Source organism: Schistocerca americana, chromosome 7 (assembly GCF_021461395.2).
Source record: "Schistocerca americana isolate TAMUIC-IGC-003095 chromosome 7, iqSchAmer2.1, whole genome shotgun sequence".
NCBI lineage: Eukaryota > Metazoa > Arthropoda > Insecta > Orthoptera > Acrididae > Schistocerca > Schistocerca americana.
In genome coordinates, this window is record NC_060125.1 from 472,128,788 (window position 1) to 472,148,148 (window position 19,361).

At 42.2% G+C, this 19,361-nt stretch overlaps 1 protein-coding gene across 1 annotated transcript in view; it reads right to left on the reverse strand.

Moving 5' to 3' along the window:
* The window catches only part of LOC124623024 (AF4/FMR2 family member lilli), a 411,438-nt gene extending 393,017 nt beyond the window's left edge, over positions 1–18,421 (reverse strand). Inside the window, exon 1 of the mRNA XM_047148815.1 lies at positions 17,631–18,421. Within this exon, the coding sequence (XP_047004771.1) occupies positions 17,631–17,689 (59 nt within the window). The 5' untranslated portion in view covers positions 17,690–18,421. The remainder of the gene's footprint in view (positions 1–17,630) is intronic.
* Positions 18,422–19,361: the final 940 nt, after the last annotated feature.

Consider the following 19,361-nt stretch of genomic DNA (forward strand, 5'->3'; position numbering starts at 1 on the left):
GGAGAAGGTTCACTGACATCCATATGGAAATAGCGCTTTTCCTTTATTAAACATTATGACGCTTCTGATGACCTCATTCCGTGGTAGTGTTGATATATAGACAGTTTGTATAAAATAATGGACGCTCGATATTTGATTGGGCTAGCGAAATCCGTTCAGGCCTCGGATGTTGCCATGAGAGGAACAAATCTGTTACCGAAAAGCGGCTTTCGTCTTGGGCAAGTTGCGGTGCAGGTGAAGGGTGAAGGCAAGCCGCGGCCAGCTGGAACCGCATACACGAGCTCGACCTGCCCGGCCGCAAAGTGGGTCGTTGCGCCGCCTCGCGCCGCGCCGCTGCCATTAACGAACACTTCCGGCGGGACGTCCGTCGCTGCGCGCGCCACAGTGGCAATTCTGACTACCCGCCGGCCGCAACCAATGCCCAGCGACATGCCTGTGCCACGCTCACACACTCCAGCTACACATGGCAAAACTCTCATCTTCCCCTACGAATGAATGGTGTGCCATTTCCGATACTGTCAGGCGTGCGTGGCCCTCGCAATAGCCACTTGCCATCGAATATTTCTCGGAAGGTAATGCAGGAGCAAAGTTGGGTTCCGTTGACAGGACAACACGAAGCATCGAGGAATCAATTTGGTTATGGAGAGGGAGACTTCGGTATGAAGTTAAAACTTAGCGACCTTACCTGGGGGCACTGCTGCCGGTCAATTCGTTTCGGGAGTGCAGGGCGAACAATTCCGAGTTCAGACAGCCAACAAATGATGGTGTAGAGTCGACTGAAGGTCCAGTTCCGTGGCCCCATTTCCAAAATCGGCATCCTGGTAGCCAAATTTGCTGAGTCGTCGGCACGTTCACTCCCTGTGATCCCAACGTGTCCACGGATAGAAACAAAGGACTGGCCGTCCAGCTTGATGTAAATGATTGAAGATACTGGATAGTCGTGACTACTGAGTCACGAGGCTAGCACTGGTCTATAGCCTGAAGGCTGCGCAGGGAGTCCCTGCGGATTAGAAGCTTCTTGCCGGTGCAAGAACAAGCATACCTAAGTGCTCGTTTGATGGTCACCAATTCACCATTGAAGACACTGCATCCATTCGCCAAGGAGCGTGGTTCACCCTGCACCTTTCATGTATGCACGCAAAACCGGTTCGTCCATCAACCGCTGAGCCGCCAGTGTGTATCGCTTCTGAACCGGGAAATGCTTCGAGCACAGCGAGGAATAGGTGGAAAACATCACCGGGTTTACTGAATCTTTCGGTCCAAAGAATCAATCGCGACAGATCTGAGTACACACTATGGGGGCGTAAGCGACTGCTCCCTGACAAGGTAGTCGAGCTGCAATTTTTACTTAAATTCTGGGTCTCTGTTGTGGGAGGTGGACCTTTCTACTAGGAAAAAGGACACACTAGTTTAGATGCGTCCGTGATTATCGTAATTGCTAGCGCTACTGGGGCAGCGAAGTATTTTAAGGTGTAGCCAGCACCTTGGCTCAATTTGGAGAAAATGGGAAAGTCACACAAAAGTGATGTAATAATGTAAAGGAACCGTAGAAAAATTTAGGAACTGATTTTCTTCTCTTCCTCCTTCCTTTAGAAGAGGAAAGATGGTCATGGGTTTAGCTCCTCATCGACATCAAGGTCATTAGCGATGGAGCACTAGCCCAGTTGGATCATGATGTAGAAATGAGATACGCCTACCAGCATCAGGGGGTCTCTGCCGCGTTACTCGTGGCTAGTTCTCTGTGCTGGAGAATCGGTTGGACAGCGTACAATTCGCATTCCGTGCTGTTCACTTCGCGTCAGGTTTGAAGGGCGGAGACATTACGGCGTCAAGTAGTTAAGGAATTTAACATTTTTACACCTAATACGTACACTGTAAATCAAAGCTGTACCGCAATTAATGTCTTTAAACCCAAATCCATCTTTCCCGACTATCAAGACTGGTCACCGACGGTGAAGAGTGACACTACAATCCGTGCAGAGAAAAATACGTAATATCAACTTCACCACCTTTTAGAAGAGTAAATCCTGTATTATTGCGCCGAAATAAGATACCTGACAGCTACCAGCAACTTCCAATTGTCAGCTTTCAACCGTGAACGTTCAAATGGCTGCCACAACGATGATTTACGGTCAGACATGCTAACACTACATACCCAACACTGAGACGCTGCCACTGTCACTTAAAACCGGCTCAAGTGATTGGTCGTGAGAGACGCACGACGCAGACGCCTACGTCCAACTTCAAGAGTGTTCAGTTGCAGGTACTAATTTCTTACTTTTGACTTACTGCTCCAGTTTTTTCTCCGAATGTAACAGCATTAGTTTATCATGATCTGCTGCGAAGTTACTTCTGTTAATACCAGGAAATCCTATTACAGTATAATGAAGAAAATATACGGCCATGTTCTGAACTCTTAGATACATGTCATCTGGACTTTATCATCAACTATATAATAATTCAACGTTCGATAGCTCCTTATCTGACACTATCTAATCTAAGATTAATTATTTCGTAATTCCAAGATCAAATACACAGAATACGTCTACGGTAACATCATTCACTGATGGAATGCGAACCTTGAAGGGTAAGAGTAGGCTGTTCGGTTAGCCTCTTACAAATTTGTTTCTTGGGCGCCGTGCATCTACACTCAAGTCTTCTGCCTTATACGCCTGGTCAGCTTACATTCCACGATCACTGCAATGTTACACATTTGCTATTTCATTTCACTGGCGAGACGATTTACAATGGAATTCCTACAAAATTACAAGTTATTTCGACAGGGTGAGTAACTTTTTTGAATGCGGTACTACGCTTGATTCATGACACCTTTTTCCAATAAATTGTGGAAGTTTCCGTAAACAACGGGCAGAACGTTCTATCAATCTTTCTGTTACTGAAGGATAGAAATCAGTTCCTTAATCACGGAACCATTCGAAAAAAAATGGTTCAAATGGCTCTGAGCACTATGGGACTCAACTGCGGAGGTCATTAGTCCCCTATAACTCAGAACTAGTTAAACCTAACTAACCTAAGGACATCACAAACATCCATGCCCGAGGCAGGATTCGAACCTGCGACCGTAGCGGTCTTGCGGTTTCAGACTGCAGCGCCTTTAACCGCACGGCCACTTCGGCCGGCGAACCATTCGAAAACAGTTCCGTCAACATCCTGGTCTTAGGAAAATTTGGAAATGCTGCGAATTAGTTTCTCGACTGCCTGAACATTATCATCTGTGGTCTATGTCGACAACCTCCCTTCCCGACCAGCACCAACCGAGTAAATGCGGCCTTCGTCAAACCGTTAGCACTATTTCACTACGACTGGGAATAAGACTGCATGTGGTCCACATACCGCCAGAATTTCATGGTGAATCTATTTGCAATTTAAATGGTTTGTCCGAAAGAATCTCAGTGTCCCGCGTACTTTTGAGTACGTTTAGAATTGACACGCTATTTCACTCCCACACTGTGACGCACGTGTATCCGCCCCGTCGCAGAACTGGGTCTGCAGAAATCAAAGATCTCTTCTGACAACGCGCCACTCTTGTTGCGCAATGGTCTTCGGGTGAGAAAAATTTTAAGTTCCCTCGTGAATCTACCATAAGCTAATACTACATGTGAGATAAATAATAAACTGTTACGCGCCGGCAATGTCATGGTTGACGAAAACTGTCTTACATTTAAAATGAAGCAGCTCATAACTGTTAAACAGTATGTATGCACTGGATAGCTGATTACATGAAAAATGTCCTCTCTTCTCGCCTTTGTAATACGAACAGTAATGAAAATTGTTCTTAATTTATTTGTGCACCAATGAACACAATAAGTGCTTCACCACTTCCACAGAAATCAGTTTCCAGGAAACATTGTGTATATTTAATTTCAAAGCTTTATCTAACGACACTAAATTTTCGAAAGTTCCGCTACCAATACCAACAACACTTATTTCAGCTTCAGATTTTCTATTGACAAGACATGTCCGAGATGCTCAGTTTTTCTTTAGCGTTGAAAGGTGCTGTCACATAATCTCATTACGGGAATGTGAACTATATGCTTAGGAACAGAATGGAAGTTGACCGTAAGAGACATATCCTACTTCGTCAGCCATTGGAAGAACGACTTCGTGTTGGGTACAGGATCGTTCTCGATTTCAGAGAAAAAAAAAAGACACACGTACAGCCAAGGTTACGTTAGTCTGGCATAGTCGAAAACGGAATGATGAGAGAAAGGCGTTTGGGGTTGCGAAACCGCTCTGCTCCGCTTAATATATCTACGGAAATCTATTAAACAGACGAGGACATTAACAAGACTTGATATCATCTAAGTGAAGAAAACTGACGTGCTGAAACTGGAATCACAAAAGGTCAAACTGATAACAATACGAAAAAGTCTTGTCTAGTTTCATCCACTCCCTACGCTGCATCGGAGACTATGCGCATGTAGACCTATCGACGCGAACAATGTGTGAGAAAAATCAGACTCTAGTGGCGACGATTTTAGCATTTTTCCTCAGTTGTATTTTTCATGCTTTCTCCTTCCACTGCCTATATCCAAAATTAATTATCGAAATTATTAGTTTAATAAGGCTTCGCCGTTGCTTACTTTCTCGATTGCAGTGGAACCTGTTGAGTTGGACGAAGCTAGCATGTTTCAAACAACGCGAGCTCGCGGGCTGAGGCATCTATAGAAAGAGATGTCGATTCGAGCCGAGACTGTCTTTTTCAAGCCCATTGCACAGCCATCCGCATCTCGACGTGCCGGGGTTAACCACGTCGCCCGCGCTGCCGAGTCGACGCGTCGCAAATCGATACTTGACGGAGGCGGCGAGTGTGACAGCGCGACTGAGCGATGTTGCAAATCTGGGAGTTTGTGACTGTACTGTATCGGTCAGCATTTCGAATCTAGTTATTGCATACATGCACCCGCAACTTTTTTTGCTAAACTGATTAAATAGCAGTTGATTGAAAATGTATTCATTTTCATTACAGCTGTCGACTCCATGGCATTATCAAGCGGTCGTAACGAAATCGGTGTAGTGAAAATAAGCTGTTATGCTACTGGAGTTAGAGCAGTATTTAATCAAATTTCGTATCTTATTTACGTCAACGGAACACGAACACTACTGATTTTTTCGTTTGCGCTGTCTGTAAGTCAATGGCCGGAATGAACACAAAAATTGAGTTTACAAGGAGTGGTCCCCAGAGGGGGGATCGACTTTTTAGACCATCTGTACGACTGTGCAGGTAAGAGTCCCAAGACCACACCCTGCAGCCATTCAGTACAGTAGGCACTAGTTTGTGAGTAACAGGGGAAAAAATTGTAATTTCGTGTGACCTTTAGAGATAGTAAAAAGAATAACTGCGCACATACTGACGGTGCAGCTTAATGGTGGAGGTGGATTCCCAACATGCAAAGCGTTGTGGGTTCGAATCACGTTAAGTGATTTGAAATTCTTTAATCTTTATCGAAATTATTTAGATGGTTATTTTTATTCAGTTAATTAGTTTAAATATTTTTTATTTCTAATCTTTCCCAAAGTCATTTTAACCATCGCATTAACTGTTTGAATTGGTCCCATGTTCTCTTCTTTTGATTCTTCTATTATTTGGAATTTTGTTCTTGTGATATTTATTATTATTACGTATTTTCCTCCATTTAATATCTTCCGTTATAGCATCTTATATTTTCATCCATATTACTGCATTCATTGTATGTATTCTTTATTTTGTTTACATTTTATTTCACTTATCGCCTCTTTCGTTTAAAGCTTCCTCTGCGTTACTTTGTCCATAGTGCAATAAGAATTTATGTTTTAAATGTGTGTATGATGATCACCATCCAAAAAATTTGTATCTTGTGACGAAAAATTCATTTTCCATACTACTGCACAGTCAACATACATTATTTAGTCTTTTGTTTTTAACCGATAGATCAGCAAATTTCAAATGTTTAAGTATTATAGATAAATAGAAATAATTGAACCAGGAGGACAGATTCCAAATGGTGAAAGACTGATAGGAAAAAATGAGAGTAAATCTAACTTAAAACGATGATTAAAATGACGTAACGGTGGATTAGAAATAAATTACATTGAAACCAATTAATTGAATATAAGTAACTACCAAAATTATTCTGATGAAGATTAAAAAATAACAAATCACCTGAGGAGATGCGAACCCCAACCTTCTGCGTAGGAGAAATGTGCCTTAACCATCGCGCTGCGGCGCTAGGTCTGTGCAAAGCTATAATAATAGACCTGAGAGGAACTCTAGGGCATCATGCGAAAATGCGGAACATTTTCGTTGATTAACGGCAAACGAGTGCCCACCATGGTGAACGGATGCATAATTACTATTTGATAAAAAAACTTAGAAAGTGACGGGTACATCTCGTCAATATGTGAAACGCATTTTAACGATCATGAGATCGTCAAAGATACGAGCACCTATAGGCCTATTGATGGAACTCTCATCTCAAGTTGTCTTTACTACAAATAAACTGCCTGAGTGACTGAAACCAAAACGAAGTCACTGCTTTCGTAATTCAGATCTGCTCTATGGACTCAGGTCACAAAGTGCTTCGGATCGCACATTACGCCGAGGACTGTCACTCCTCGCCAAAATAAACAAACGCATCGGCTAGGAGGATCACAGTCATATCATAAGAGAAGTGTGGTGCTATAATGCGGTAAGGTTATATTCTGTGAGTGTCACTGCCTTAGCGATCCACGAGAAGAAGCGTAACCGCAACGCGCAAGGATATTGCTCCGTAATAGAGAACGGAAACATTTTGCGTCGGGAATTGCTTGCTCAGTAGGGTAGGTCGCCATAGGAAACAAGCGTTGTAAAAACTTTGATACCCTCACTAATGCAAAGAATGTACCCTGTCTCTGCAGCCTTCACGCTGCAGAGCCAGACGTCTGTCACAACATGACGTTACAATTTTAACGCTCAAAAAGTAGATGCTGACAGCCGTGGAGTACGAACATACCAGAGATTTGTAAACATTTAGTACCGGCGCTATCTATGATTTTATACGTTCTCATCCGTAATATGGGGCTAAATATCGATACAATAGTGTACTATCTGATAGTTCAAATTAAAACAAGTGAAGAAAACGTTGAAAATTAGTATCACAAATCGACGGAACATCGTCAGCAAGCGCCCACCAAGGCCCTCCCCGGACCGCGTCGTGGACCGGCAGAGATTTTCACCGGTCAGTGCAAGGGTAACCAAAGCCTACTGTGTCACATCCAATTTCTGTGTCTAGCAAATGGCTGTCCTCTCCAGTCTACAACTATTTATAGTACCATTAATCCGCATTATGTGCTATTTAAGCTCACCACTGCCTAACTTGACAGTTCTCTCTTATCACATAATAACTTTTTTTCGCTCCGTTCGAAGTTTCTCTGGCGTACAAGTCAAACCACTGTGGCGGTAATGAGCAACCTCCCCTTAGAACATCAAGACCTAAGTTTTATTTTACTTACTCCGCTATTCAAAAGCTTATGTTTATGTAAGTGAATTCTAATACAGTTCTTTGCGTGCTACTGATAAAAAATAGTAATTTGTTGTGACTGAACGTAACGAATACTCGAACTTAAGTGGTCGCGGGGTCAAAAATACAATGGAAAACTATTAGTGAACTGGAACGCAGTGCCAACTAACGTGATAAATCGTAAGGCGTTGAAGGTAAAGCTGTCGCCAGTCACAATGTTAGTATCAAGACCACGATGCTTTACCAGGCATGGTCCTGTTGGAGGTAGTATGTCCTTTGCTTCCTCCGCAGCCGCACTCTGAACAACGTTGCAGCCTAGCATTTACCACACTAACAATAACTGCCGTTGGTGAAAGACGCTACAAATGTCGGAAAGAAACCAAGGATTGACTGGACTGAACCTCCAGATCTTTGGATTTGTAGTATGACACCCGTGGAGTGGTCGCGGGGTCTGAAACTGGCGACAGGCGAGGGGTGGGCTTATCGCGAGTGCAGCAACAGCTGCGGGCGTCGGGCGACCACCAGGCCAGCCAACTTTCTCCCGGCCGGCGTCCTCGCAGGCGACGGCGCGGCACACTTCTCTATTCGCCCGTTACAGACCAATCGCTGCCAATGGGCCACAGGGCGCGGGCTCAACACCAGACTGCGGCGAAAAGATGATCCGTGACAGCTGGCAGCGCTGTTGCCAGCTTTCACCCACGCAAAAGTGAAGTGCAGATGCATAGAACTGGGGAGTCACCGAGGCGCCGTCCGAGAAATGTAAACAAAATCACGGTACATGACTGGTCGTGGAAATCGGGAAAAGTAGCCGCGCCCAACTCACATTATACGTGAAATCCGTTGAAATTTGACATTTTCTGTTTTCTACTCCATAATATGCTTTGGACTTTCCTGAATATTTTGGTATTAATTCATTCAAATCAGACAACTGTGAGTCCTTCAAATAATATTTTGAATATTGAGGTGTTACATTTCGCGGTTACGCGTATGCTAGAACAGTTGAGCACTTGGGAACTACACAGTCTAGAAGGCAGTGAATTGCTTTTTTTTGTGCCTACTGCTACGTCTCGGAAATTGGCATTACGAATAAACAAATCAGTCTGAGTAACCTAAAAACCAAGCTGGACCACAGAAAACTGATGGAGACAATAAAATGTGCTGGAAAACTAACGGACAAAGTAACTAATTGAATATTATGGGAAGGCAATTAGAGATAACTGTGACAATTTAGAGAAGATGAAAAGAGCTGTGTGGAGCACTTTCTTTCGTCGAATATCAACCGATGAAAAGCCATGACATGCGTTGTGTCCACCTCCACCAAACACTATAAGTAAATATGGGCAAGCTGAATTTTCTTGCACCCTGCATGAATTTACACATAAACATTTTCTTCCTTTGGCAGTAATGGAGGCAACCTGTTCAGAGAGATTTGGCAAATCTTGAGCTACTAAAAAAGTGCTTACATGGGAAGACCCAGAATGTGAATGAGTCCTTCAATAATGTGTGGTGCCGTGTGCCTAAAGATGTATCTGTTGGCCTTATGACTCTAAAGTTAGCAGTGTCTGATGCTGTAATAACTTTTAATGGTGGGAACTATGAAAGACTTAATGTTCTGGATAAGTTAGGGGGTAAGATTTGGACAGAACACAGCTAAAGGGCTGCGGGAACTGGATGAGCTCCGTGTACGTTAAGCAGAGTTAGCTGCTCAACAAATGACAAAAGCAGCAAGAAAGAATAGGAGGCGGCAAAGACTGAGCTGTTGTGACACTGAAGAAGAGACAGACCATGGGCCAGGGCGGTTCTAGTGCAGAAAATACGCACAAATGTAAGCCTGTATAAGAATTTGTAATAAAGTTTTAAACCTCAATCTCTCTGAACTACATATTTTCAATAAATGACCCGTTTTCTAAATATGTACTGATGGTAGAGACATGAAATTTTCACAGCATGCCACGTGTGAGAGTCAACACATAGGGAAACAGAATAATTCAAATATCCCGAATTGTTTTTATGTTCATTTATTTACAAAATTCTGTCAAAAATTGAGTGTTCGGAAAAAAGATAACATGCCCCACAATACAATTTTAGTAATAATTCTCGTTCAATGCGTCTAGAAACGTGCATTCAATAATTATGGAGAATTGTTAGGTTAGTTTCCACCACAATGGGTTACAAAATTCGATAATTTAACATTGGCGGCATACAACATACAATGTTCCCGTAACTTTCAAGCACCTTTCCTAGCTTACTACTACTACTTTCGCGTATGTAATTTCTCTCACCTCCTTCATGTGCCTCATTCACTGCACACGCAAAAAAGAATATCTCAATAACGAACCAGGTCAATCGTCAACATCGTCCATTCTCTTCGCGTTTCTTCTCTGCTTTTTACTGTATACTCGTCGAAAAAGGCTCACAAACTCAGTCCTCACGTTACTGGCAGAGGACTTGGGAACTACCGCTCCATCCAATGACAGCTGAGCAATATGGAAGTCTCTTAATGCATTACATTGGCAGGCCTACAAGCAAAAGCGAGACTGTGTAAGAAATTCATTTCAGTGCGACAATCCTGTGTGTCAGTGGGATGTACAGCTTATGTCCTGCAAAGCACACTTCAAAGACTAGATGGCTGCGACAAATTTTTCCTCCGATTCATGGAAGGGCTGATTCCCTTCCATTCACAAGTAGTTTTTAAGCGTTGTGATGATTACAGTGCCGAATTCGAAGATACTGTTCTGTGAATTTGTAAATATAACTTCGTTATTCCATTCAATTGTGCAGCTCTGACCTTTTTCTTGTGATCAGATATATTACATGTGTAAACTAAGACCGTTTTGGTGGATGCGCCGCAGGTCAATGCACTGATGTGTTCTCTGACACTTATAGAAACTGACCCGGCTTTCGTGTCTGGCAGTGGAATGCCAAGCAGTATCGCGGTTAGGTGGTCAGTTCAACTGTAGCTCCACCAATAACAGGTTAGGCGATACTTTCGCGTTACTCTTGTAGCAGACTATTTTTAACAAAAGCTTTTATCTTCGGATTTTGCATTCATTTTGCCCAGTCATGTTTTTACCCACATTTCGTGACTGCAAAATTGTTTCAAGTTTACTGACGTGTAGAAAGAGAAGTTGCTTGCTCTTCTATTGCCATTCAACAGTAAGAAAATGGTATCCATCCCTTTCGTAAGAGGCTTGAGAAAACGGAATGCGGAAATATCAACGACCCGCAAACGGTGGAACGTCGTGCCCTTTAATAAGGCATGGAATCTCTCTGACTCGGTCACGCAAACTCCGATCATTCCTGTCATATGTTTTGGCAATGAGCCTGATGAAAATTTGTAATGAGCTGGAAAATATAAAAGAACAACAAAAGCAATGAATTCTTTTGCCGCGTACATTCTTACAATGATACGGAAACTTTGCCACAAACCATTTAAATTACAGCGTTCGTGTCTTGTTTCTTACCTCTTTATAATTCAGAAACATGTCGGCAGCTAACCATTCTTGTGAGGAGATAATAAAAGGGAAATAACCAGGAAGGTGCGAATGATTCTCTTTGTCACCCTCTACATTTTTATCCTCCACGCTTCCCTGCCAAACTAAATTGGTGATCCCTTGATGTCTCTCAGGCTGTGTCCTATAGGCCGATATCTACCAATCTAATTTTCGACATTCTCGAGAAGCACCACATTTCAAAAGCCTCTATTCTCTTCCGGTCTGAAATCTTCCATATATGGCTACGCTCCGTACAAATAGACTTCTTAATATTTAAATTTCCATCCAATGTTAAATTTCTCTTCGGAATGCTTTTATTGCCGTTGTCAATCTACTTCGGCCGTCATCAGTTTCTTTGCTGCCCAAACAGCACAACCTATATAATTCCCTCAGCATCACCTAAGTCAAGTCTACTACATTCCAATATCCTTGTTTTGCTTTTTTTAAATGTTCATCACATACACTCGTTTCAAATCACTGTCCATTCTGTTCAACTGCTCTTCCAAGTCCTTTGTTGTGTCTGACGGAATGATAACATCATTGCTAATCTTCTAGGTTTTTATTTGTTCTCCCTGAACTTTAATTCCTACTCATAATTGTTCTTTGCTTTCCTTTACCGCTTGTTCAATAAACAGATTGAATAACATCGGGCATAGGCAATAACCCTGTCTCACTCTCTCCTCAATCACAGCTTCCCTTTCGTGCCCCTCAACCCTTAGAACTGCCGTCTGGTTTCTGTACACGTTGTAAATAGCCTTCCACTCCCTGTATTTTACCCCTGATACCTTCAGAATTTCAAAGGGAGTATTCCAGTCAACAGTGTCTAAGTTTCTGTAAGTTTACATACAGCATAAACGTAGGTTTGCCTTTCCTTAACCTATTGCCTAGCGAGTTCTTAACATTTCTCCACAGTCAAACTGACCTTCCCCGAGGTCGGCTGCTACCAGTTGTCCCACTCTTCTGTAAACGATTCCTTAGTATTTTGCAACTGTGACTGATGCTTCGTTAATATTCGCACCTGTCATCGCCTGCGTTCTGTGTAACTGGAATTAACTACATTTCTCCTGCCATCGGATGCTGTTTCGCCCGTCTCCTACATTTTGCAAACCATATGGAAAGTTTGTCACGGTTGGGTCACCGAACGCTATCAGAAGTTCTGATAGAATGTTGTCTACCTCAAGGGCCTTGTTCCGACTTACGTCTTTCAGCGATGTATCAAATTGAACTCGCAGTATCATATCACCTAACTGATCTTCACCTACGCCTTCTTCCCTTCCTACAACACTGCCTTGAAGTTCATCTGCCTCGTATAGACTCCCTACATGCTCCTTCCACCGTACTCTTCTTTGCTTATCACTGGTTTTCCGTCTGAGTTCTTGATACACAGTTGCTTCTCTTGTTTCCAAAGGCAGTCTTAATTTTCCTGTAGGCGATATCTGTATTTCCCCTAGTGAAATATGCTTCTATATTCTTACAGTTGTCCTATAACCATTCTTGCTTTGCCCTTTTCCACATTCTGTCAATCTCATTTTTAGACGTTTGTATTTCGTTCCGTGATATCCAAAAATTTGTACTAGGTTTTATCTTTTTACCAACTTGATCCTCTGCTGCCTTCACTACTTCGTCTGTGAAAGCCACTCATCTTACTGTACTACTTTCCCCCGTTCTCGTCATCTGTTGCCTAATGCTCCCTCTGAAACTCTCAACAACTTCTATTTCTATGAACAAATTCAGGTCCCGCATCCTTCGCCTCCTAACTTTTTGCTATTTCTTCAGTTTTAATCTACCGTTCGTAACGAATAAATTGTGATCAGAGTCCACATCTGCCGCTAGAAATGTCTTACAATTAGAAATATGGTTTTGAAATCTGTTTTACCATTATATAATCAATTTGAAACTTTTCGGTGTCTCTTCCACGTATATAATCTTGTTTTATGATTCTTAAGCCAAGTGTCAGTGATGATTAAATTATGCTCTGTGCACAATTCTACCACGCGGCTTCCTCATTCATTCCTTTCCCCAGTCCATCTTCACCTACTATTTTTCCTTCTCTTCCTTTTCCTACTATACAATTCCGGTGCCGCCCCCCCCCCCCCCCATATCACATATTTTCGTATCTTAATTATCTGAATAATTTCTTTTATCTCATATTTTTTTTCGATCTCTTCGTCATCTGCGGAGCTAGTTGGCACTATTTGGTCTACTTGGACTTCTTGTCTTTCTTGGCTGCCTTAATGCGTTCACTACGCTGTTTATAGTTGCTTAACCGCATTCCTACTCATTATTAAACCCACTCCATCATTACCCAGTCGCAAATCTGGTCCGATATTCGGTAAGCTCATTTTTTTCACTACGCAGCAATGCTGGACAGTCGGGGAACGGCGTCGAGGTGAGCGCCGTATTCTACAGCGCAATGGATCTCATGGTGGAACTGAGCGTCTTTGAATTCCTCCTGCTCAGAGAGAGCGATGATTACTCTCATATGTTCCTTGTGAGAACGAAGATCCGTAGGCAGTTCACTGGAAGACGGAAAACACGGTGGTCTGGCGGTTGTAATGATACAAACATCGTCGTTGGGCACAAAAACAGTTCAAGAGAGAAACAATGTTAACGATGGCCATGTAAGATACCCTACAGACTGCTTCACAAGCCTTGTCGGAAGTCTTGAGCGGACGCCTTGGATACAGTAAAATTTTTATCCCTGTAAGTGCTTTACTATTTAACAAATGAACAAGACATCATCGGTATTGAATGGTGTGAAACAGTTCTGGACTGCCTGCACGTGGTCCTGAAAGTGTTCCTGATGATCCAACCAGTATCTGCGACATCGATATACAAGTTAGAAGTTAAACGTCAATCGACAAGGTGGATCGGTACCCATGAGTATCCAACAAAATGTTAAGCGGCTCAGTAGTTACGAAAATATTATCGTTCAGTTTATTGCTGGAAGTTCGATCATGTGGTAGGAACGAAGGAACTTCACTGCTCAGGTAGGTATACAAAAGACTTTTCAAGATCGAGGGATGTAGGATGACGGTGGATCGTTCTGCATCGTACCACTCATCTTCAGCGCTCAGTTCCGCACAAGACGAAGGTGTTTTTTTTTATTGACTGGCTTTTGTAAACTGGCGGCTTTTCTTCCGTAATGTCCTGATCAGGATCACATTTATTATATCCCGTATCCTCGATGGAAAACAGGTTTCAACAGCAGAGTACCCTGGAACTGAAGACAGACTGTTACAGAGTAACAAGTGAAAGGCAATTATCGTGACCTCGTCGCTGGATATTAGTTTCATGTTCCAACGATCATTTTCACGATGAATCATGATAATGTGGAACGAATCATTTTACATTCACATCGCAAATTTGTAAACGTGGCTACATGCTGAAGGATTTTTTTTTTCCCTGCGGAACATAAGGAGTTGCCAAGATGAAACTTTTAAGTTTGTTTTGATATTTCACTTTGCTGTCTGACATTTTATATCACTGGGAAAATGATCAAAAATTTTAACTGCAGCATTGTGCACATCTTCTGTTCTGAAGACAACCTTATTGTAGGTTACTGGATGTCACTTCTTGTGTTGTAATTATGTACATCATTGTTCTTTTTCAATTGCAGTGAAATATTTACAACTAACTTCGCGAGGGAATAAATATACTGTGAAGAAGCAGTCAGAAAGCCCAACTCCTCACACAAATGTCTACAAGATTATGGTGTGAAAGCACCACATACTTACAACACGTTACTGAGAAATGAAGATTTTTTAAACTGGAGTCTCTCCCAAATATTCTGTGGACTATGTAAACGATTGCGTACAAATACTCCATAAGACGGGTAGAAATGTTTGGTTACATTTTATTAACGTACGTCAGTGTCACAATGTTGAGAAGCAGCCGCCGCTCCGCTGGGAGGCGCACATGCGTGGCGCTGGTCGCGTCGTTTTCCGGCAGGTGGGAGAGTCTTCCGCCCCTCCTAGCGCCATCCACTCCCCCCCCCCCCCCCCCCTTTTCCTCCCTCCAACTACAATGGCCACCGCAGCCGTCAAGCAAGCCAAGAGCAACCAGCTGCGCCTCCGACCACAGCCACGCTCTGTCTGCTCGCTGACTATAAAATTACAATGGCGGCTCCTTCACAGCCGCACTGGCTCTCGGAACACTGGATTTACAAATCTTAAGTCCTTCGCGCCATTAACGTGCAAACTTGCTATCACTGACTCTACAAACTAGCGAATCATCCATAAGTTACGAGAACACACTTATCTGCCAAGTCTATGAGAAATCCGTTGTATAGTGACGAGGAAAATCACGAACATGTACCTTTGCGCCCAGATGCAAGGTTGTGGACGTCATGCTACGTTATCAGTGAAAGAATACTGGCACATCCCTAAAAAATTTGATCCTGTCCACTCAGGTCTCTACTTACCAAGGTGGGGTATTTGAAAAGCGATAGAAGCAGTTTCGCGAGTGGTGAATATTGGGTAAACATCGCCGGACACTTTTAGTTTACTTGATCCGCCCAACCGTTACTTGCACACTATTAAAATTATTAACAAACGAGTCAAATCATGATCTTAGTGTGATTGATTAAAGTTATTTCATCCTACACACAATAAGAGCTGTGGCACCATTAACAGTAATGTCAACAAATAAAACTTACACGAAGGGAATCATTTATAAGTGGAATTTGGGCTTACGCATAACATTGTTAAATACATTGTGTGTCAACCCTCAGAAGTTTTTAGTACAAATTATTAAAATGTTAGTATCACACCTAACTTCCTGCTGCCAAAACGGCGATTGCAATCTCCATAATAAAGTCTGGGAAGTGGACACACATGCCAAAATCATTATACTTTTGTCCGCAAGGTATGGCAACTGCAATATTTCTTTTCCCTGCTTGGTAACAGAAGTAGGCGTTAATGGTCTGAGTATAATAAACCATAGAAACGATTCAGTTTCGATGAGCAATATTCACACAAAAATGCACATACAAAAATGTCAGATCAAGAAATGATGGGCAACAGTGTTACACCTACTTTCACACACTTTGTTATCGATAATTAACAGAAACCTCACGAATAGTGTATTTTTCTAAGTGGAACATGGCGCAATGGCCTAGTAACACGCTGTTTTGGAACTATTCTCGAATTATTTTGATGATTAAAATAACTAAGAAACGAGAGACTAGCGTACTTAAAACGTCTGACAGAAAGCTGGAAGCGACAGGCTTATACTGCTAAGTTGCAATTCAAATCCTGTTAACCATTGAAACATAACTTACTGACGTGACAAATAACTGATAGAAATCAGTTAATTGCATACGATATCTGTTATAAATAATATAGACAATAACCGTAAAATATTCCGGGGAAATTCATGTCCCAGTGTCTAGTTGTGCCGAATGAAGGTAAATAATGGTTTTAGTGCAAGACAAACTATCACTAAATTACATTACTAAAATACTATTTGCAGAAGCGAAGGATCCCGCACCAAGTTTTCTACACGAGTCTGTGTCAGAGTTCATTTCAATTATAACAAAGCACCATCGCTATAACAAATCGCTAATCTTTCGTGACTGTGTGTCATGAATGCACTACACAGAAAATGTTTAATAAATTACCAAGCATAGACTTATCAAAATTTAAATTATGCAACTTCAATTCTAATATCATGAGCTTATTTAATTCCCTGGGAAACACAAGCAGATGACGAAACTGTTTACAGTGAAATGCCAAGATAGCCGCGTGCCAGATTAATAAATTACTTTCTGCTATTAACAACCACCGTCAAGTTAAAAAACTAACAGTGCAACAACTTGAAGCCTTTATCTGATGTATAGTTCAGGGCATAAACGCAAGAACTAATGTGTGGAAAATAATTCCATCATGCTTAATCTGACAAAGTACACGTTGCAACACACGTTTTGCAACACCGGCATGTCGCCTACGCAAGCATGGAAACAACAATGGCGCCCTTTCAAAGGAATCATTTAGTAGTGATCGAAGTGAACAAAATTTGCAGAATAACTGGCGTATTATTATTCAGTGTCAAGGATCCCTGTTGGCAACAGAACAGCTGCATGACATACCAAACATGAGTCACCGCTGCTATTGCGAAACGCAAGTTACAGGAACCGTTATTTTCCAGGGAGACCAATTCTTTCATGGCGAGTCTGGGAAAAACTGTCAGCTAGATGCTATGTATTGTTGATACGAAACCTTTCTGCGAATACGACAAACCTTGGCCTCGTTAGTGCCGGGAATAAGCAAGCAGACTTACTGCAGGGATTGCAAATGCTGCCCAAGTCGTGCTTTGAACTCTCCCATGCGACGCCGTTACGTCACAGTAGACGTCACGAAAGACCTATTGCAACTTGAAATAAAGCGGTTCAATCAGTCTTCACCAACAGTAACAACTGATTCACTCAATGTTGTTTTGTTTCCGAACTTTCAACGCAGTCTTACACCGTAGGTTGAGCTGTAAACCGCAGTCATTTCATTTCACGAAACGCACAAAAATTTCTACTTTTTAATACGACTAGTTTGAAACCTTCATAGAAATATGAATATTAATTGTAATGGGACAGCAGGCAATATTAACTAAGGTGTACTGAAAGTAATTTAAATAAAGAACTCACCGTGATCTCTTCATTGGATTCCAAGAGCTTCGACTTTCGTAAACTGAAGTGTCCAGCATGTTTCCATATGTATCGTCATTACCGAGCGCCAGTGTGTATACACAGGAACACACTAGTGTTGAAAGGAACTCTAAAGAACACTATCACTGATAAATAAACTGTCTTTTCACGCTATTTTAAGCACCAAATGTAACAACGGGCAACACTTCCGTTCACCTCATAATTTTCTTTCCTCTTCATCCACCGAAGAGGAGCTGCCAAGATGTATTTTGTACGGTCAAAATTAAAATTGAACACCTTGCAAACGCACACATATCTAACTTTCAGAAATCACTCCTGCATTTTCGTATATCTGCTTGAAAAAACTGTACCTCAGAACACATGCGAATCTTTCTGCACGAAGATAATCATCATTATGCATTAGCTTTTCTCTGCATACAAGACAAAACACAGCAATTAAAACGTTGTCACACGCAAAACCGCACGTCCATAGCACTATACGTTTAAGTATGGTTCCATACTGCGGTCGTTCACACACGGGTTGAAAGATATCTTCAGACATGCGCATTACTCAGCATTCCCGCTCTCGATAGCCTCCATTTTCTGTCACTTAGAATCCGGCTGTAACTCCGCGGAAGCCATATTGAGATTGCCCAGGCAGTGCGGTGGGCAGCGACGAGAGCATGGAGGGGGAACTCAACTGACTGTCGCCTCCGGAGGGTACAGCAAGCGCCGCCCTGGCGGGCGAGTCACGAACTATCTGGCAAAACATCAGTTCCTCGTCCACCCAAACACTCGTAAGTGCCGGTTTCATTCCCGGAATTATGGCTAATTATGTTCAACTAATCAGTGCCGCTGATTACAATTACGCTCAGCAGCAATTAACATTTCACTGCCCGTTTCAGAATAGCGAATTGTTAAATTAATGTACGAAATAGCTCATATCTTTGGAAATATCAGAAAGCGCAGATTAACCATTACTACCCAATCGCCGCTTCCGCTACAAACAATCTACAATAGTTCTGTTTAAACAGAAGGAAGAAAAGTGTTTACCGCCTCTTGTCCTATTCTAGCGCCGATAACAGTGGTCATTAGAGAATAATTATTTGAAAAATAATTGGACAATAACGTTACCATATCTGCCGTCTCAGAATTCGCCGCGATGTTCGTAACTCGTCACATCCTTACTACATGTATAAAGCTTGTGCGAAATTATTCTTGTAAAAGTAGTTTAATTTCAGTTAACGGAAACTGATATTCATTTCTTTTTGAACATTTCTAGCCGGAGAGAAGTTCAATAATAGGCACGGAACAACAGCAGCACTACAAAAATGTTTTATAAAAAAACCTGGAGTGTAGCTAAATGCCTTTCACGGGCAAATAAACCGACTGAGACGGTCAAAACCCTTTCCCCTAGCCATTAAGTACTCGCATGGTTCCCCAGGCATTTAGAAAGGTAAATGTAAGGGGAAGACGTCTAATCCATCAGTTTATTTTTAAGCATATTTTTGACAGTAAAGAGCTTACGGCTATGCTGGCGCAAATTTTCGTTTTTGTTAGCTTGAGAAGATAAGCGACAACATATCAAAAAAAACAAAAAAGTCCAGCACAAACTAAAAGGAGAGGAAGATGACGTAGTAACGCGCGCAACCCCCTCCCGCGCGCCTATTAAGCCACACCCCCAGCGCCACGGTTGCGGCCGTGCAACAGAACACTATCGCGCCGTGCGTG